This window comes from Hypanus sabinus, chromosome X2 (genome assembly GCF_030144855.1).
Source record: "Hypanus sabinus isolate sHypSab1 chromosome X2, sHypSab1.hap1, whole genome shotgun sequence".
Taxonomy (NCBI): Eukaryota; Metazoa; Chordata; class Chondrichthyes; order Myliobatiformes; family Dasyatidae; genus Hypanus; species Hypanus sabinus.
Window position 1 is genome coordinate 7,719,840 of NC_082739.1, and position 19,519 is coordinate 7,739,358.

A 19,519-nucleotide genomic window follows, 5' to 3' on the forward strand; every position below is an offset into this window, starting at 1 on the left:
GGTTGGAAAATCAGAAGGAATCCAGATCAAGAGCATCACCACTTGGGATTGTAAATATGTGTTATTTTTATCACACAAAGCTCATCTCCAACATATGCTGCAGATGTGACATTAGAATTTTCAAGCAGAGCATTGTCAGACACAGATAAATGGAGCTGTTCTATTGATCAGATACAAAATAATTGAATCAAGGAGTGGGTCTTGTTACCAAATAACTGACTCCTGTTCCATCTGGTGGTTCTTCTCATTTCCAGTTACATTAGGTAAAAGGACAAATGATCCCAAGATAGACAGCTTTGCCTTATTTTAGGACGAAGTCTTTGGAACTGAGTAGATGAATCTTTATTCAACATCTAATCTGTGCTATACCTACTCTGAAAGTGTTTGATGGGATGGTGTAGAAAGGTCTTTATACCTAACCTGTGCTGTATCCATCCTGTGGGTGCAGAGGGAGTTTTATTTGTGTTGGGAGTGTGGACGCAGCACGAAGTAAAGGCTTTCTTGGGTACTCATGTGTTCTAATACTCTTTGGTATTTCCTTCTTCTCCAGATCACCTAATGATGAAGAGGCCCAAGTGGAAACTCTGATCACCAACAAAGGTGAGGTAGACCCAAACAAGGGAATCTTGCAATAGATCCAAATTGTGAAAGGGAGCTGTTATCTTACGAATCGACTAAGATCACTCAAATTACCGGTACCTTCCCCATCAGGAAAGCAATCTAGAACCAGCATGTAAACAAACAATGATGGGCTAGAGAGACTCTTTGATCCACAAAGGCTATCCCACTCAACTGTAAATATTTATGCATCGCAGTATATACCCTATCTCCTTTAAAATCTCGTGACTTGAGGGAGACAAAGACAGAAGTCTACTGCTACTTTGATAGGAATTTCCTGTCAGATATTTTTGAACAACCAAATCTGATCCCAGAGATTACATTGGCTCTGATGTTCAAGTACTTCCCTTGGTAATACTGGGCAGCATCTTGTGCTCGGTATTCCTCAGCACACTCGGTACCTGTGTACTTTGGCTGAAACGTGTAATTGGTTTGCTGTTCGGTTTATTTTTTTCCAAAGTGGATAAGATCACCTTTATCCACATTTTATTCCATCTACCAGCCTCTCCTTGCAGGCTCTGTGTGTTCATGCCACGTGCTAACCTACCTATCTTTTATCAGCAGCAAATGTGGCTGCAGTACACTTCATTCAAGTCATTAATATAGATTGTAAATAGTTGAAGCCTCAGCACGATCTCTGTAATACCCAACTTGACAGCCCAAAAATAACCTTCTATTCTATTACTCTAGCTCTGTTTTCTGGTCCATCAAAATGGTGGAGACACTCAAGGATCAGGCAGGATTTGTGGAAGGAAATCAACTTCCTCTCTTGGCTCTCTAGTCTAGATAAAAGGTCCCAAGCCAGATCACCAACTGTCCATTTCCTCCTAATGGTGCTGCCTGATCTGCTGTGGCCCGTTTTTTGTGTTCCTCCAAGTTTCAGCATCTGCAGTCTCTTTTGTCTCCGTTTTCTATTAATCAGCACTCTGATCCACACCCACATATGCCCCCCAACCTTATGTCCTCTTACATAACGTCAAAAATCCTCAGCAGCTCAAGTTAGCATCTAATGTGGGAGGGATGGATAGAGCAATGGGAATACAGTGATAGCATGAGGTCAAGGTTGCTGTGAGCATAAACCATTGAAGTTACCTGGTTGATTTAATGAGCCAGCCCTGGCACTCCTGCCTATGAAATGGAAGTGGCTTGTATGGGACTGGAAGAATAGAATACTATGGAAAGAGATCACTTTAGGAAATGAGGAGACAAGGACCTGATGTTAAGTGGTAGGATCATTGTCCACTCCACCACAATCCTTTCTGCAACTGTAAACTAACTTGTTTTCTCTCTTTCCCAGTTCTTAATAAGGATCTTTGAGCTGATTCCTTCACACTGTTTTTTTCTCTATTGACTTGCTGAGTATTCCCAGTATTTTATGGCTTTATTTCAGACTTTCAACGTCTGCAGTTTCTGTGAGTTCCCTGCACTCTTGTGCAGTGATCTTTTATGTGGCAACTTACTGACTTCCTGCTGGAAACCTAAATACACCCCACCACCACCACCACCTACCCACCCTGCTTGATACATCCTCGAAGAATTCTGGCAAATCCACTTTTTGCTTGGAGAAACTCAGTGTAACACAGTCAAATTCCTCACATGTTTCACAGCTAGCCAGTCTCTGAGAACCTGTACATTCTACACCAATAATTGAACCCCCTCAACAAGCTCAGTCAGAACACGGAACCACGGTAGCGTAGCAGTTATCACAACTTCTTTACAGCTTGGAACTTCGGTGATTAGGGTTCAATGCTGGCGTCCTCTGGAAGGAGTTTGAACGTCCTCCCCCTGGAATGTGTGGGTTTCCTCTGGGTGCTCCAGTTTCCTCCCACAGTCCAAAGACGTACCAGGTAGGTTAATTGGTCATTGTAAATTGTCCTAAGATTAGGTTCAGGTTAAATCAGGGTTGTCGGGGGCTGGGCAGTGCGGCTCAAAGGGCTAGAATGAGCTGTTCTGTGCAGTATCACTGAATAGATAAATGAAGCTGAATCCAATCTCAACCCATCGTTACACTGCATCTCCTCCACGATCTCCATCAGCACAGGAGCACCGCAGGGATGTGTACTTAGCCCCCTGTTCTACTCAGTTTACATCTATGACTCAGTTTCCAACTCCATATACTGTACAAGTTTGCTGACAATGCCACTTTTGTGGGCCATATTAAAGGGGATGATGAATCAGTATACAGGAGGGAATTGAAAATTTAACAACAACCTCTCAACGTCATTAAGACCAAGGAGCTGATTATAGACTTCAGGAGAAGGAAACCAGAGGTCCATGAGTCAGGACGCATTGGAGGATCAGAGGTGGAGAGGGTCAGCAACTTTAAATTCCTGGGTGTCAATATCTCAGAGCACCTGTCCTGGACCCATCATTTAAATATAATTTGTGGAGAAAGCGCCTCTGCTTCCTCAGGAGTCTGTGGAGATTCAGCATGTCATCGAAAACCTTGGCAACCTTCTACAGATGTGAGGTGGAGAGTGTGCTGACTGGCTGCATAACGGCTCGGTACAGGAACACCAATGCCTCTGAGTGGAAAATCCTGCAAAAGTTAGTGGATTCGGCCCAGTACATCATGGGTAAACCGTGCCCCCCCCCAACCATTGAGCATATCTACATGAAACGTTGCTGTAGAAAAGCAACATCTATCATCAAAGATCCTCACCACCCTGGCCTTTTCTCAGTGCTGCCATCAGTTAGGAGGTAAAGAGCCTCAGGACTCACACCACTAGTTTCAAGAACAGTCACTACCCTTCAACCACCAGACTCTTGAACAAAAGGAGATAACTACACTCATTTAAGGACCCTTTTATCTTGTTATTTCATGCTCGTTATTTATTGCTATTTACTTATATCTGCATTTGCACAGCTTGTTGTCCATTGACCCTGTTTACAGTTACTGTTCTGTAGATTTGCTGAGTATGCCCGCAGAAAAAGAATCTCAGGGTATTATGTCGTGACATGTATGTACTCTGATAATGAATTTTACTTTACAATTTCAGATATTCCACACCAAAATTCAAAGTTCAAAGTAATTTTATTATCCAAGTACATATACAACCTGAGGCTCACTGTCTTGCAGATGTTCACAGTAAAACGAAGAAGTACAACATAATCAGTGGAAAAAATACAAACAACCAAAATGTAAAGGAAGATAAACTCTGCAAATATGAATTAGCCAGTAGTAGCTGCTATGATTTTTGACAATAAAATATCTCTAAGCATGAGCACTTCATTCATCAGCAGGCAAAAAGCTGAAGATGTGGGTGTTGTGTATTGAAATCCTAAATTAAGATGCAAATCCAGCCATAACACAGTGAAATACAAATTACAGAATTTCCACAACTTGATTCGTTTTGAGCTTGGATGATTTTGGACATTGTTGAGCTGTGCATATGTTGAATATGAAAGGTAGGAGAGTAAAGAAAGTGAAGCCTAATTAAACTATTCAGCTATTCACTATAATAAAGTGAGAGGTTGCACCTGGCCATTGAGATTGGTTCAGCCCTGATGTACAAGTTTCTGCATTTTCAGGTCTGCCCTGTGCTGTAACAATGTGACACTAACTCCTGTTTCTTTCTCTTTGGTCAAAGCAACAGAAGCAGCAGCCAAGACAGAGAACTGATGAGAACCTACCCTGGTAAGAGACAGACTCCTTTTAATCTCCTAGCCTCTGTTGTCATTTGGTGCTGACAAATTCCCAGAGGACCCTTGGTCACCTGGCAGAGATTTCCATGGCACAGTTCATGGTAGATAGCAGATGGGGTTCCGTCTGTCTGGCTTCCTGAGTTGGGGTGACCTTGCTTCTAGAGTGGAGTTTGTGGCCTCTGTCGGTTGTGGTCGACCATGGATACTGCACCTCTGGTAGTCACTGAGAGTGCCCTCCTCAGGGCGCAAGCCAGGGCGGAGTCGATATGGAGATCCGTCTGTTGCCCATGCAGTGGGGACCCCCCCCCCCCATGCTGATGACAGGTCCAAAGGAACGACGAAAGTCAATACAGTTTGGTGCCAGCAGCACCGCAGGAGTTGCCGTGTCGGTGCTGGGTACAGCAGTCAGCCGCCTTCTGGACTCCGACTCCGGATTTTTCCTCGGGGATTTACTCCCAAAGCCTTTCCCATGAGCGGGTGTAGGCACAAGGCAGCAGAGGTTTGAAATCGGAGTTTTCCCTCTCCTAGATTATCTACCATCCGTGGTTAACGAGCCCCATCTGCCCGGAGCAACTGGTTTTAAGGCGCCAGTGGCCTGCCTTTGCCCCTTCTCCTGTCAGTGAGAACAGCTCCGCCAGGCATAAGGACTATGCCACACGTGAGGCCAGGAGTTGGACTTGGTTGTCAGAGGCTGTTTGAGACGCACGCCATGAAGAGCATCTGTTCAGCAGTGGGAGCTCGTCCCCACTACCACCCTTCGGCTATGACTACCCTTGGGGTGGGGTAAACACAGGTCAAATGTAGAGCAGCTTCACTCCAGTGGGAAGCTTACTGGAGATGAGCTGATCATGACACGCCTGCCACCACGAAGTAGGGAACAGATGGAGGTGAATTTCTAGGGTAGCCAAATTTGAGAAGGTTGTTCCTGGGGACGGATGGAATTAAACATTATTATGAACCCATAGTGATTGAGATATATATGGGGAGGGGGAACAAGAGGGAGAGATCATGTTTCTACCCATATTAAACTATGCTTGACTACATGATGACAAGGACTTTGTAGGCAGAAATTTATGCCTTTTCGTTCAGTATTGTATTGTCCATATATAGTCTTAGATTTCAAATTGGGGGGGTGAGGCAAAGTTAAAAGGAGATTAACAGATATAAAAACGCTATTTCACTCAGCGTTTATAATTGGCGAATGGAGTATAGGATAGAAAATATGTCCACGATGGGGTGCAGCAAAATAAGCTCCCAAACCTCTGATTCTGTTCTGTCACATGGTATACTAATGGAGGGTTTCCAGCAATCAGTTGGATTGAATTTGCAAAGACAGAGAAGTCATTTCCGTGGGAACCAAATCAGAAGGAGAATGAGAGAGAAAAAGTAATTTGCAAAAGTAACTCCCAGCATGTAATTACTTTAAATATCTTAGATCTCTGCTTTTTTGTAACAGGGATAAGCTAATCAGAGACCCAAAGGCTATGAAATGGTTACTTCTTGGACAGGTCTTTGAAGACCCACGGCTTTGCTCCTAACAACTCGGAGACTGGAAGCTTTGCTCAGTTCACTACACGGTTCTTGAATTAAAATGTACGAATACCGATATCAGTAACTGATGTATGAACCTTGTGCTGTACCGTAGATCATCGCATTTTACTGTGTGCTGGTCATCCTCAAAATGTGCAGTTGTGTTGGGTAATTAATAGCAATTGTGTTTAGGTTGATATTTTCCAGTCCTGTCAGATTGTACTTCCATAACTGTGAGTGGGTGCATTTGTGTATGTGTGTGTGTTTGTATATAAACATGAGTGCATTTGGGTAAATATGAGTAGGGTGGGGCTCAGCATTCCTCCATCCCTTCCACAATATGGTGGTGTTGCAGTGATGTCTCTGTGTTAAATAGAGTGTATTTAATCTCAATGTGAATTGGTCACTGTGTCTGTGTGTGCTGTTATTCAGTGACCTTCACTCGCAGTTGAGCTGGTGTGAGAAAGGACAATTGTAAAATAGAATTGAAAAGATTGCCAATGATACCTTGAAAAATAAAAAGGAGTTACCAAAACTGACAAATAATCAGTTGCTTGTTCTGTTTAGCTCAAATTAAATCATAGAAATCTGTATTTTCTTAAGAAGATATAGGGCCTTTACTCACTGGAATTCAGAAGAATGAGGGGTGACCTCATTGAAACCTATCGAATGTTGAAAGACCTTGATAGAGTGGATGTGGAGAGGGTGATTCCTGTGGTGGGAGAGTCTATAACCAGAGGACACAGCCTCAGAATAGAGAGGTGTCCTTTCAGAACGAAGATAAGGTGGGATTTCTTTAGCCAGAGAGTGGTAAATCTGTGAAACTCATTGACTCGGGCAGCTGTGGAGGCCAGGTCTTTACGTATATTTGAGGCAAAGGTTGATAGATCCTTGATTAGTCAGGGCATGAAGGGATATGGGGAGAAGGCAGGAGATTGGGGTTGAGAGGGAAAATCTATCAGTCATGATTAAATGGCTGAGCAGACTCAATGGACCAAATGTTCTAATTGTGCTCCTATACCTTATGGTCTTAAGATTTGGTCTTAGGTTATGTTCCAATATGAGCTGCCCAAATCAAAGGTTTAATTTTACAATGAAGATCATAGAAACATTAATCTAGTAAAGCCAAGGAAAACTCTCCCAAGTGTGTAGACTAAGTACTGGTTACAGCCATTGTTGTGTCAGTACTTGTTCCATTATTCCAGGTGCAGTTCCATGAATGGTTTTAGGAGAAGTCCAACTAGTTAGCTTTCAGAGGGTCAAATTGTAAGACTGACCATCTCTGGAAGATCATCTGTTGCTTTTGTGTTTATATCAAGTGGTTGAAAATGTCTTATATTTTGTTAAAAAGAGCACCTTGACAAACAAAACACAAAAAGTTTAGGGACTATTTTAATACCCTGTTGGAAGATATGATTGTTTAATACCCTAGTGGAAGATGTGTTCAGATGGAGCATTACACTGAAGCTCTTTTGACATCAGAGATCCTATTTGCCAATATATTGTAGGGGGTGAGAGACTTCTTCCATAATGGCTCTGGCCAATATTTATCCCTAAAACAGGTCATCTTTTCCTCATCCTATTTCTGGGATCATGTTATCCACAAATTGACCATTGCATTATCTACCTGCTGCTGGTGATTACAGTTTTAAAAATGTCATTGGTTGTAAAGCACTTAGGGACATCTCAATGTTATTAAAGATGCAACAGGCATAGCCTTCCTCTGATTTATTGTTCACTGAAGTACGTTCAATATGTTATCACAGCTGAGTCTTAATGTAGTTTTAATGCATACAAGATATCAGCACAACTAACTCTTAACAGTTTCATTTGCTTGGTCTCTCTGAATTCTGTTTCAGTTTGGCTAGATACCCAGAGTGAGGGTATTTAGGACAGGAGGACACAAGTTTGGAGCTTTAGAGGAATCAGAGGTTGGTTGGAAACTGAAATATGCTGACTGAAGAGGTCGTGGAGGCAGATACTCCCATAACAGTAAAGAATCCTTTAGATAAATGGTTGCCAAGGTACCGTTGGCTATAGACCTAATGTGGGTTAGTGAGCTTAATGGAAGGAGATACCACAGGGAGTATGAACATGATGGGCTGAAGGGCTTGTTTCTGTGTTATACAACTCTATAAATCTGAATGAGTATCAATATGCTTTAACTATCTGAATAAAATGTTTGAGGTAAATGGGTTAAATTTGTGAATAAATGCTAACCGGATTATAGAAGGTGAAAAGGAAAATAAATCTGTGGGGATAGCCAGGAACTAACTCAATTGTCCTGTGTGTCTGGAATTTTCAGTGCAACCTAAAGGGCACATTGGAATGGTGGCAATGCATTAGATCAACAGCCATTTTTATTGAAAGATGATTAGCTTTACTTGTCATATGTACATCGAATCATAGAGTGAAATGTGTCATTTGCATCAATGACCAACACAGTCCAAGGATGTGCTGGGGGCAGCCCGCAAGTGTTGCTTCTGGTGCCAACATAGCATGCCCACAATTCACTAACCATAACCTGTACCTCTTTGGAATGTGGAAGGAAACCGGAGCATCCAGAGGAAGCCCACACGGTCACAGGGAGAATGTACAAACTCCTTACAGACAGCAGGTGGAATGGAACCCCAATCTTCCAGCCGATGATGTAAAGCACTACGCTAACTGCTTTATCACTGTTGTCTGTAGAACAAAATTCACTTGTGACCAAGGCCTCAAAAACATACAACCCCAAATATTCTTCTGAGCTGAGCTTGGGAGGCCAGTCACAGGATGGGTGGCTGCTGGGACAAGTAGTGTCACGTGAATGTGCATGGATGCCGACAGATATGGAGACAAGGGGGAGGGAGACTGGTCAGCAGTACAGGACTTGAGGGACTGGGAAAAACAATGAAAAAATCAGGGAAATTGGCATTGTTGTGAAAGAGGGAGATAGAGCACTGGCATCAGGAATGGGGTGTTGGAAGCACAGCTTGAGGGAGTAATGTGGGGAAGGGACTGAAGCTTATGGATATTGTTGGGAATGCTGATTTTGAACAGTTTCCAATTTAAGTACTGAAGTTCCCCCAAGTCAGTCTTATGGGATCATTCTTCCAGAGGTTCCCTACCATGGGCTTCCTCAGACCACATGGTCAAACTCTCCTGCAACCTTGCAAAAGGAGTAACATACCAGAAATAATGCCATTATATATGGCTTTAACATGGAAATCATATCAGCATTGCAAGGATGACTCGCAAGCTAAAGAAAAGGATTGGAGTTGACCCAGAAACAGCCGCCAGTGTATTGTGTTCAAGGTTAAATTGATTTTCAATGGCATGAAACTGAAAAAAAAAGACAATTATATGAAATAGAATTTCTAAGCAAACTGAATATTGTCCAGCACCTCAATAAATAAAATCTAACATATACAAACATCTTTCTCTGAAAAAGAAAGGATTATTTTTGTCATGTGTACATCAAAATATAAAGTAAAAGGTGTCATTTGTGACAAATCAAATCAGCAAGGTTGATGCCGGGAGCAGCCCACAAGTGTCACCATGTTTCCTACACCATCGTACAATGCCCACAACTCACTACCCCTAACCATAAAGCAAAGGTGAATGAGCTGAAATCAGTTAATAGTGTCTGACAATGAAAGAGTGAAGTTTAAAGAGATCTAGGTTAATAGATTCAACACAGCTGGTCACTGTGCTGAATAGAATCAACACCCCAATTCACTGGAGAGTGACAGTGGAGCTCTGCACTCCATCTGAAACCACATTCCAGCCATCTTAGTTGAGGGTTATTTGTTGTATTTGTCAGAATTGTCCCAAAAATCCAATCAAATACTCAATTGTTTGAACAATCACTGTGGACTCGCTCTCTCAGCAGTTCAGAACAGCTTATTGAGACCAGAGGGAGAATGAATCACCAATCTGCTCTATGTCAAACATGAAACTGAATTTTCCAGCTCTAAATGTTGATTAAATTTTTATTATATTTATTTATTGATTGAGATTCAGCGTGGAATAGGCCCTTTGCATCACGCCGCCCAGCAATCCCCCAAATTAATCCTAGCCTAATTATAGGACAATTTACAATGACCAATCAACCTACCAACCAGTACGTCTTTGGACTGTGGGAGGAATCCAGAGCACCCAGAGAAAACCCACGTGGTCACAAGGAGAACATACAGACTACCTACCAACTGGTATACCTTTGGACTGTGGGAAGAAACTGGAGCACCTGGAGGAAACCCACGTGGTCAGAACAAGAACATACAAACTCCTGACAGGCAGCGGCAGGAATTGAACCTGGGTCCCTGGTACTGTAAAGCATTGCGCTAACTTCTAGGCTACTGTGCTGCCCCTCTGACCCACTGTCACCATACAACAACTCCTGTCTTTATTTTTTTCCAGCTTTGGAAACTAGTTCTGCCTCAAACATGTGTCCTTGTTGATGTTATCCCTGGAATCAGCAGATAATTGAAACTGGTCAGATGCTTCACGTAAGATGCAAATGAAGTAAAAGAAACAGAACTTTGCAAAGAGATGAAGTTTGTGGGGAGGGGGGGGGGTGAGTGTACTGTGGACAAGGGATGCCTGGACTGAAGGAGACTGTGTGGAGAGATAAGGATCACCATGGTGGGGAACAGTCAATCAATGAAGTTCAGACATCTCAATTAAGCAAACAAGTCACAATCACGGAGCAGATTGAAATGGACTGTGCACCAAGCATGACTAATTAGTTATTTAAATCTTCAGCATTCAATTAGATAGGATCTTGAGAATATGGAGAATGCACTCTTATCAAGGAATCATGATTTTTTCCCATCCATTGGACCCACTTTTCAGTGCTGTGCCATGGAATCAGAGCATCACAGGCCTTTGCCATAGGCCCTTTGGCCCAGTGACATCATGCCAACACTCAAACACAATTTAACCCATTTTATTCTCCTCACTTCCAGTTTCTACCACTCACGAAAACACCAGGGGCAACTTTTCAATTAACTTACCAACCTGCTCACCTTTAGGATGTGGGAGGAAACTGGAGCACCCAGAAGAAACTGTCGAGGTCACAGGAAGAGCATGCAAACTCCACATGGACAGCATCAGAACTCAAGATTGAGCCTAGCTCTCTGGTGCTGTGAGGCAGCAGCTTTAAGAGTGTTGGCACTCTGCTGCCTTAACACATGTGCACCGTGAAAACCAAGTGCCATGTAACATTTACTCTGTTGTTGTGACCTCCTGAGTAACTCACATCACCAACAACAACAGAGTTAGGGGTTGACACTTGACAATTTATCCACCACAGGAACAACAAATCACAAGACCCACAAAATTTACCCAACAATGTCGTGCCAATCTTTTAACCTACAGCAAGATCAATCCCACATAGCCCTCGATTTTTCTTTCATCTCTCGAGGCCTCATGTCCCTACCACAACCCCTGGCAGAGTGGTCAAAGTACCCACCATTCTCTGTGTAAAATACCTGACTCTGACATCCCACCTTTACTTCAGCTATCTGATAGTTATACCCTCTCAAGAAGAGTTTCTGGGGTAACTCCTGAACTAATCACCCCTCTCACCCTTTTCCAGAGGTGCTGTTCTCCTCTCGTATTCTCAACTCAAAGTTCAAAGTACACTATGTATACATCACCATATACTACCTTGAGATTTATTTTCTTGCAGGTGTTGGTAGAAAAATAAAGAAACGCAATAGAGTTTGTGAGGAGGTTACGGACCACAAAGGGCTTCAAAAACACCCATGGTAAAAGATATAAATACAGTGTAGAATCAGGCCTTTCAGCCCACAGAGTTCACATCTGCTATCCTCTAGCCAGTTACACGAATTCCATACAATCCTGATTTATAATCCCAGATTCCCTTCAACTCTCCCCACAGTCTAACGTTCAACCATACACGTAGAGGGGTAATTATCCTACCAACCCACATATCTATGAAACCAGAGCACCCGGGGAATCTCACGCTGACACAAGGAGAGTGTGCAAACTCTGCACAGACAGAACCCAGGGTTCCTGGAGCTGTGAGGTACTGCGTCTACTCTCTGCCCTTAAATCTGTGGTGTTGCCGGTCTGCAAGCAGGACAGAGATTCGGTTTTCCCGATCTGCGTGTGAGGTATGTGCCTGAACCTCAACGTTCCCTGAGCTCAGTAACATACTTGTGGAGGTACAGGAAAATACAGTGATAACAAAAGTCAAAGACTGAATTATGTCAAAGAACTCTAAAGCACAGAAACAGACCATTCGCTCTACAAGATCGTCCTCGCTTTCTGCTTTATCTCATTTCATGTGGATATAGAGACATAGAAAATTACAGCATAGAAACAGGCCATTCGGCACATCCTGTCTGACCCGCACCCTGGACCATAGCCCTCCATACCCCTCTCCGTAACACCATAAAGAGCAGAGTTAGGCCATTTGGCCCGCTGCCATTCTATCATGGTTGATTTATTATGTCTCTCAACCCCATTGGCCCGCCTTCTCCCCATAACCTTTGACACCCTGATCAATCGAGAACATATTAACCTCCGCCTCCAATACAACCACTGACCCGGCATCCACAGCTGTCTGTACCAATGAATTCCACAGATTCACCACAATCTAATTAAAGAAATTTTTCCTCATTTAGGTTCTAAATGGATGCCTTTCAATTCTGAGGCTGTGCCCTCTGGTCTGAGACTCTCCCACTGTAAGAAATATCCTCTCTACATCCACTTCATCCAGACCTTCCAATATTCAATAGGATACAATGAAATCCCCCCTCATTCTTCTAAACTGCAGTGAGTAGAGGCCCAGAGCTATCAAACACTCCTCATATGTTAACCCTTTCATTCCTGGAATCATTCTCGTGAACCTCCTCTGGACTCTCTCCAATGCCAGCACATCCTTTTCTTAGATAAGGAGCCCAAAACTGCTCACAATACATCAAATGTGATCCGACCAGTGCCTTATAAAGCCTCAGCATCACATCCTTGCTCTTATATTCTAGTTCTTTTAGAATGAATGCGAACATTGCATTTGCCTTCCTCACCACTAACTCAATGTGCGAGTTTTGAATTCTCTCCCCATTTAAAAATTTTGGCTCAGAATGCTGTCATTTGCTTCAATTGTTTGCATGTTTTGTGTTTTTTTTTCTTTCTCTTGCGTTCTTTCTTTCTCAGCTGTTGATTTTGCTTTAATTGGGTTCTTTTGGATTCTTGCTTTGTGGCTTTCTTGCTGTGAGCAAGCAAATCTCAAGGCTGTATAATTTATGCATTCTTTGATAATAAATGTACCTGACTCTTGAAAATAGTCTACACCTTTACTCCTGGTACCAATGTGCATGACCATACACTTCCCTGCATTGTATTCCACCTGCGAGTTTGACTGGATGGTTGCTGGCTGAAGACAATACTACACTCATTACTGACCGAGACACAAGGGACCACAGATCTGGAGTTACAGTCTGCTGGAGGACCTCAACGGGTCAAGTAGCATCGGTCACCGATGCAGGGCTTCCACCAAAAGGTCCTTCCCCACCACCCCCCAACATCACCTGTTGCTCCAGACTCCAGCAGCTGCAGTTTCTTGTGTCGCCATGTTTACCTGGGTGGGTATTGAGTGAAGATAATATTAGATTCAGTTTCGATGGCTCCCACAATCACGCTTACTGCCTTGGCTCAGACCTAAAGCACGTTGATTGCCCAGCCCACCCGACCCTAATGGATAGGATAAATTGTGCCTGGCCTCTACATTTTAAGAAACCAGAAATAATAAAAAATGTTGAGGTGGGGTGTGTGTCACAGGTGATGGGGAGTGGGACAGTAAAACAACAGCAAGGATTTCTGAACAATAACACCCACTCCTGACCAGACTGGATACTTGCTGGAAACTACAGGCAGGAGTTTAATTATTCGACTGCTGCGATTTCTGTCCCTGTAGCAACATAGCAACTTGGGCAGATTTTTCATGTGACTGGATTCTCCAACACGTACATCGCTTTAACAGCTGCCGTGTGACTGGGATGAACATTACCCAGCCCATTAATGTTTAATTTATTGTTGTCTTACGCCGGCCCGGTTATAGTCAGAGCACCCACTGCCACAGTTACTTGCTGGCTTTCTCCCTCGCTCACACACCACTCCAGAACCATGACTCACGGTGAGTACACACATCTTTATTTGTTGGTAGATAAATCAGTTAGAAATCTGGATTTAATTGAATAAAATGCAGATTGTTTTCCAGCACTCAGGCAAGGAGGGGTGAGAACTGTTCCTCACAAAGGTGGGAGGCAAGACAAGCCTCAGCATCTGGGCTACAGATGGCAACAAAAAGAAAGATTAAAGTAGATATTGTACATCCAAAAGACAGGGACTGTTACTATTTCATGGGGAGCACAGGAACTTAAGGATCTCAGCTTATATGAGCGAAGAAACTGGCATGACTTGGTAACAAAGTGGTTGGCAAAGCAAGTGGGATCTTCGGCTTTATAAACATAGGCATGGAATTCAAAAACTAGGAGGCATTCGTTTCTGCGCAAAACACTTAGATCACAAAGTGCATGTTGCTTCCAAATCTGATCAACACACCGTAGAAAGGACACGAAGATCCAACAGAGATTGCAGAACAGATACACTAGAAAGATTCCAGGGATGAGGGGGTTCAGTTACGAGGTCTGACTGGGGGGGATTAAGATTGTTCTCCGTCAGGTACAAAAGGCACGAGGATTTGGAGTGGTTTAGAAAAGGTAGGAAGCAGCTCCCTCATCAAGTGAGGACACATTTACAATTCTGGTCGGAAGATACCAAGCGGATGGGAAGAACATCTTTTTATACTCAGACAGTTTTGATCTGGAATTTAATGCCAGCAACAAAATCAATCAGTGCTTTGAAAAAGAAGCTGGACAGACAGTGGAGAGACAATAATCTGAAGGGTAACGGGGAAGTGCAACAGAATAGGACAGATGGGAGCTGCAATATACTCCATGCATCAAAAAGCCTCCAAAATAAACAATCGCTGTAAAAGTAAGGCAGCTTAAAATTGGCCAATCAATGACAGTAGAAAGTCTAGCTGGAATAAAATTGGATATTTTTAAGTCCTTGGTAAGGTGAGGCTCTTAACTATAACCATGGATGGCTGGTGAGGACAGAAGCAATGAACTAGCTCCAAATCTGTGAAACAACCCTCTGACTAGTTCTGGCCTCTCACTCATCCCTGAATGTCTCCATTACACCATTGAGTCATAGAGCACTACAGCACAGAAAGAGGCCCTTCTGCCCATCTTGTCTGTACTAAGCTCTTATTCTGCCTCGTCCCATCGACCTGCAACTGGACCATAGCCCTTCCTTACCCCTCCCATCCATGTACTTATTCAAATTTCTCTTAAATGTTGAAATTAAACCCATATCCCTCACTTCCATTGGCAGCTCATTCCACACTCTCAACACCCCCTGAGTAGAAAAAGTTCCACCTCAGGTTCACCTTAAGTATTTCACCTTTCACCCTTAACCCACGACCTCTAGTTCTATTCTCACCCACCCTCAGTGAAAAAAGTCTGCTTGCATTTACTCTATCTATACCCCTCAATCCCAGCTCAAACCTCCCAACCACTCTCTCTTGCCTTACACTCTCCTTAAAATAGATACTGTATTAATTATTATAAATATACATTACAATTCATATATATTAATACCTTAACATACCTTTAATTCACTTTTTTAGATGTCACAAAGTAGTATAATAAATTCCTGCTGAACCTGGAAAGTTTAAAGGAAGTATGGGAGTGAGGACCCTGGTCAGCACAGGAGAAGGAACCCCTGGTGAATGAACTGGGTTTGTGGTGTGACTGAATAACCAGAGGCCCAGTGTGCACAGCGAACATCCTCTGATGAGACAGATGCCGAGCCATTGGGTCTTCTCAGTTGAGTTCTGCTGTTCAAAGCACAGAATGCTTTCCTGAATGAGCGATAAAAAATCCAGACACACTTGGACCGAGTAACATTTTTAATTTGCATACGTGATGCCCTATTTCACACCCACCATTAACCACAGAGGTATACCAGCAAACCAAAGATGAATGAGTTACTTAAAAGCTCATTAAGTAAATTAAATAGCGGCCAGGAGGAGATCTGGATGAGTTCCAAAGTCAGACTGAACAGACAATGAGGACAAAGGGGTTAGATTTGTTGTTTGAAATATCTAGGCTTGTGACTCTGAGGAAATGTGTAGGGTGCAAGGTTAGTAGTTTACCCAATCGCCCACCTGTTACATCCTCTCAGTGAGGATGTGTTCACTGGAAAGGAAAATATATTAAATGGACAGGAATGCATAGTGTGAACTCATAGGAAAGGATGAGTGAGAAGGAAACGGCTTGGAACATGGTGGGAGCGCTCTCCTTTATCAGGTAATGGTCTCACAGACATCCCTTTCTTCTCTGTTGCAGCTGATTTATCCGAAGCTCGCTTTACATATGGTGAGTTACGTTGATCTAATAATTAGGGGAATGGGCCATTGACCCAACTTGTCTACACAGCTGTTCATACTCCTTCCACCCTCCTTCACCTCACCCATTCTGGCATCCTTGTGTCCTTCCTCCCTCACCTGCTGATCCAGCTGATCCTTATGTGTGTCGGTATTAGTTATAATAATAAGCTCTCAGCTTATGAGCCAGAGAAAGAATTGCAATTTCATCACCGATTTTGACAGATCCAATATCAGAACTGTATGCAATACCAGAACTCCCAGAAATAAAAGGTTTAATGTATGAAGAACTTTTATTGGCTCTGTGCCTGTACTCACTGGAGTTTTGAAGAATGAGGGGGGGATCTCATTGAACCTTACCAAATATTGAAAGACATGGAAAAGGTGGACATAGAGAGAATGATTCCAATATTGGGAGAGTCTAAGACCAGAGGGCACAACCTCAGAATAAGGCCATAAGACCATGAGATATAGGAGCAGAATTAGGCCATTTGGCCCATCGAGTCTGCTTTGCCATTTCCTCACGGCTGATCCCATTTTCCTCTCGGTCCCAATCTCCTGCCTTCCCCCCATATCCCTTCATGCCCTGACCAATCAAAAGTCTATCAACCTCTGCCTTAACTATACATAAAGACTTGGCCTCCACAGCAGCCTGTGGCAAAGAATTCCACAGATTCACCACTCTGGCTAAAGAAATTCCTCGTCTCCATTCTAACTTAAATCCCTCTATTCTGAGGCTGTGTCCTCTGGTCTTAGATCATCCCACCACTGGAAACATCCTCTCCACATCCACTCTTTCAAGGCCTTTCACCATTCCATATGTTTCATGAGGTCACCACTTATTCCTCTGAATTCCAGCAAATACAAGCAAAGAGCTCTTCATATGACAAGCTATTCAATCCTGGAATTATTTTCATGAACCTCCTTTGAACCCTCTCCAGTTTCAGCACATCCTTTCTAAGATAAAGGGCCCTGAACCTGCTCACAACACTCCAAGTGAGGCCTCTCCAGTGTCTCAACATCATATCCTTGCTTTTATACAAGGACATCCATTTCAAACAGTGATGAGGAGCAATTTCTTTAGCCGGAGGGTGGTGAATCTGGGAAATTCATTGACACAGACAACTGTGGCAGACAAGTCATTGGGTATATTTAAAGTGGAGAGTGAAAGATTCTTAGTTGGTCAGGGTGTCAAAGGTCATGGGGAGAAGGCAGTAAAATGGGGTTGAGAGGATTAATAAATCAGCCACGATGGAATGGCGGGGTAAACTCAATGGATCTATTGACCTAATTCTGCTCCTATGTCTTATTATAGTGGAGACCACTCTCTCCACTATCCACTAAGATTGTGGAACCTCAGCATTACATTCCCAGTTTCACCCCTCTGCGAATCTCTGACCTAAAGATATTCAAAGATTCAACTCCTACTGCACTTTGAGGAAGAGAGTTCCAAATTTACAACCACCTGAGAGGAAAATATTTCACCTCTGTTTCTGAACATTGACCCCCTACTCCTAGACTCTCTGAGAAAAAGAAATATCTTCTCCTCATTCCTCCTGTCAAGACCTCTCAAAATCTTGTATGTATCAATCAAATCACCACTCAAAGAGGACAAAACCTCCAAAGGTAGAACGCAAGCTTGTTCATTCTTTTGCCAGCAGTAAAATCCACACATTCTAGGAATCAGTCTTGCTTTGCATAAATTTCAATGGATTGGTCCTGTACTGGCTGAAATGTCAGAAGAGAAAGGTTAGCTTTATTTATCACACGTACATCAAAATATTGACACGTTCAGTGAAATGTGGCATCTACGTTAACAACTAACACAATCCGGGGATGTGCTGGGGGCAGCCCAAAAGTGTCGACATGCATCTGGCACCAACATAGCATGCCCACTAACTTGTACACGTCTGGACAGTGGGAGGAAACCAAGCGGTCACACAGGAAGAACGTACAAAATCCTTATAGACAGCAGTGGGGATTGAACCCCAACCGCGATTGCTGCCACGGTAAAATGTTACACGAACAACTCCAGTTCCGCCCATCACAAAAATTACAAGTAGTTGTTGCTTTTTCACAAAAGGCAATTCCTCAGAGTTTCACACAGTGATTAATAGATTATGTGGGGTCAAGAATGCATTAGTGGAGAAGGAGTAATTCCTGATATGGTAAAAGAAATGCAGGAGATTCTCTACAGGTCAGTCAGCATTTATGGGGAAGGAAATAAGAATGAATGTTTTAGTGGATAACCTTCCCTTGGAATACTACTTCAGAATCCAGTGCCTGAAACCAGGTTGCCAGCTCTAGTTGATCTAATTCCTGGTGGTTCAGTAACACAATTTTCTCACTCAAATATCCTGCCTGGTTACAGTGGCCTTTTGTAATCTTCAAAGAAAATAAAGAGTACATTTTTAACTCCGTCTGATCTTCTGCCAGTTTTTACCCATAGCTGTATGTGAAGATTAATCATTAATTCCCAGAGACTGCTAAATTATTCTTGAAGATTGACAATCATTGAGAATTGGAAAAGAAAATTACCAAACCTACAAAATTTCCCGATTGTTTGATTTGTGCTCTCCTGCAGTGTTTCAACCTTTTTCAGTTTTTATTTAATGCTTTTCTAAAAGTGCTTCAACCACGTGAGAGAAATAAGCTGAGTCCTGGACATCCGGTGACCAGTGGGTCAATATTTGGAAAGATACCGTCTCCGACAATATTTGCAAGGCTGTCCTCTTAATTCAGGGTGGTGGTGAGCACAGTTGCCATGAGCCCCAAGGGAAAGAAGGAAAACTAGGTCTAATCAGGAGCTGAGAGCCATGTAGAATTGTAACCAAGGCAACCATAAGCTGATTAAAAACCCAGCATGTATTGTAATGTCTCAAGAACAGCTTACAGACCTACATGTAGGATTAGAGGTCATCCGTTTTATTTGCACGACAGGGCAACGTGTGGCCGTGTGGTTCAGTATTCTTAGAATTCAGGATGTGGCCCCATTCTCAAACACTTCTACTACAGAGTAAAGCAATGGTCTTTCAACAGGAGAAAAAGACTGGGAATCTGAAATAAATCCCTTCACGGTCAACTCCCCGCCTCCCCCACCCGAATCCCACCTACCAAACAAACCCCAACCCCTTCTGCCCACCCAGCCATGGCCTGGCACCACGAGATGCTGAGCAGCTGCAGGGTAAACCTTGTCACATGGAAGCATTCCACAGAGCGACTTTCTCAGTGACTTCCTTCCCAGACACACAGCAAGGCAGT

The 19,519-nt window shown here is 43.1% G+C and overlaps 1 protein-coding gene across 1 annotated transcript in view; it reads left to right on the forward strand.

The window, feature by feature from the left end:
- The window catches only part of fxyd6 (FXYD domain containing ion transport regulator 6), a 71,313-nt gene that overhangs the window by 43,866 nt on the left and 7,928 nt on the right, over window positions 1–19,519 (forward strand). Inside the window, exons 7-9 of the mRNA XM_059956746.1 lie at window positions 551–600; window positions 13,808–13,939; window positions 16,221–16,250. Coding sequence (XP_059812729.1) covers window positions 551–600; window positions 13,808–13,939; window positions 16,221–16,250 — 212 coding nt within the window. The remainder of the gene's footprint in view (window positions 1–550; window positions 601–13,807; window positions 13,940–16,220; window positions 16,251–19,519) is intronic.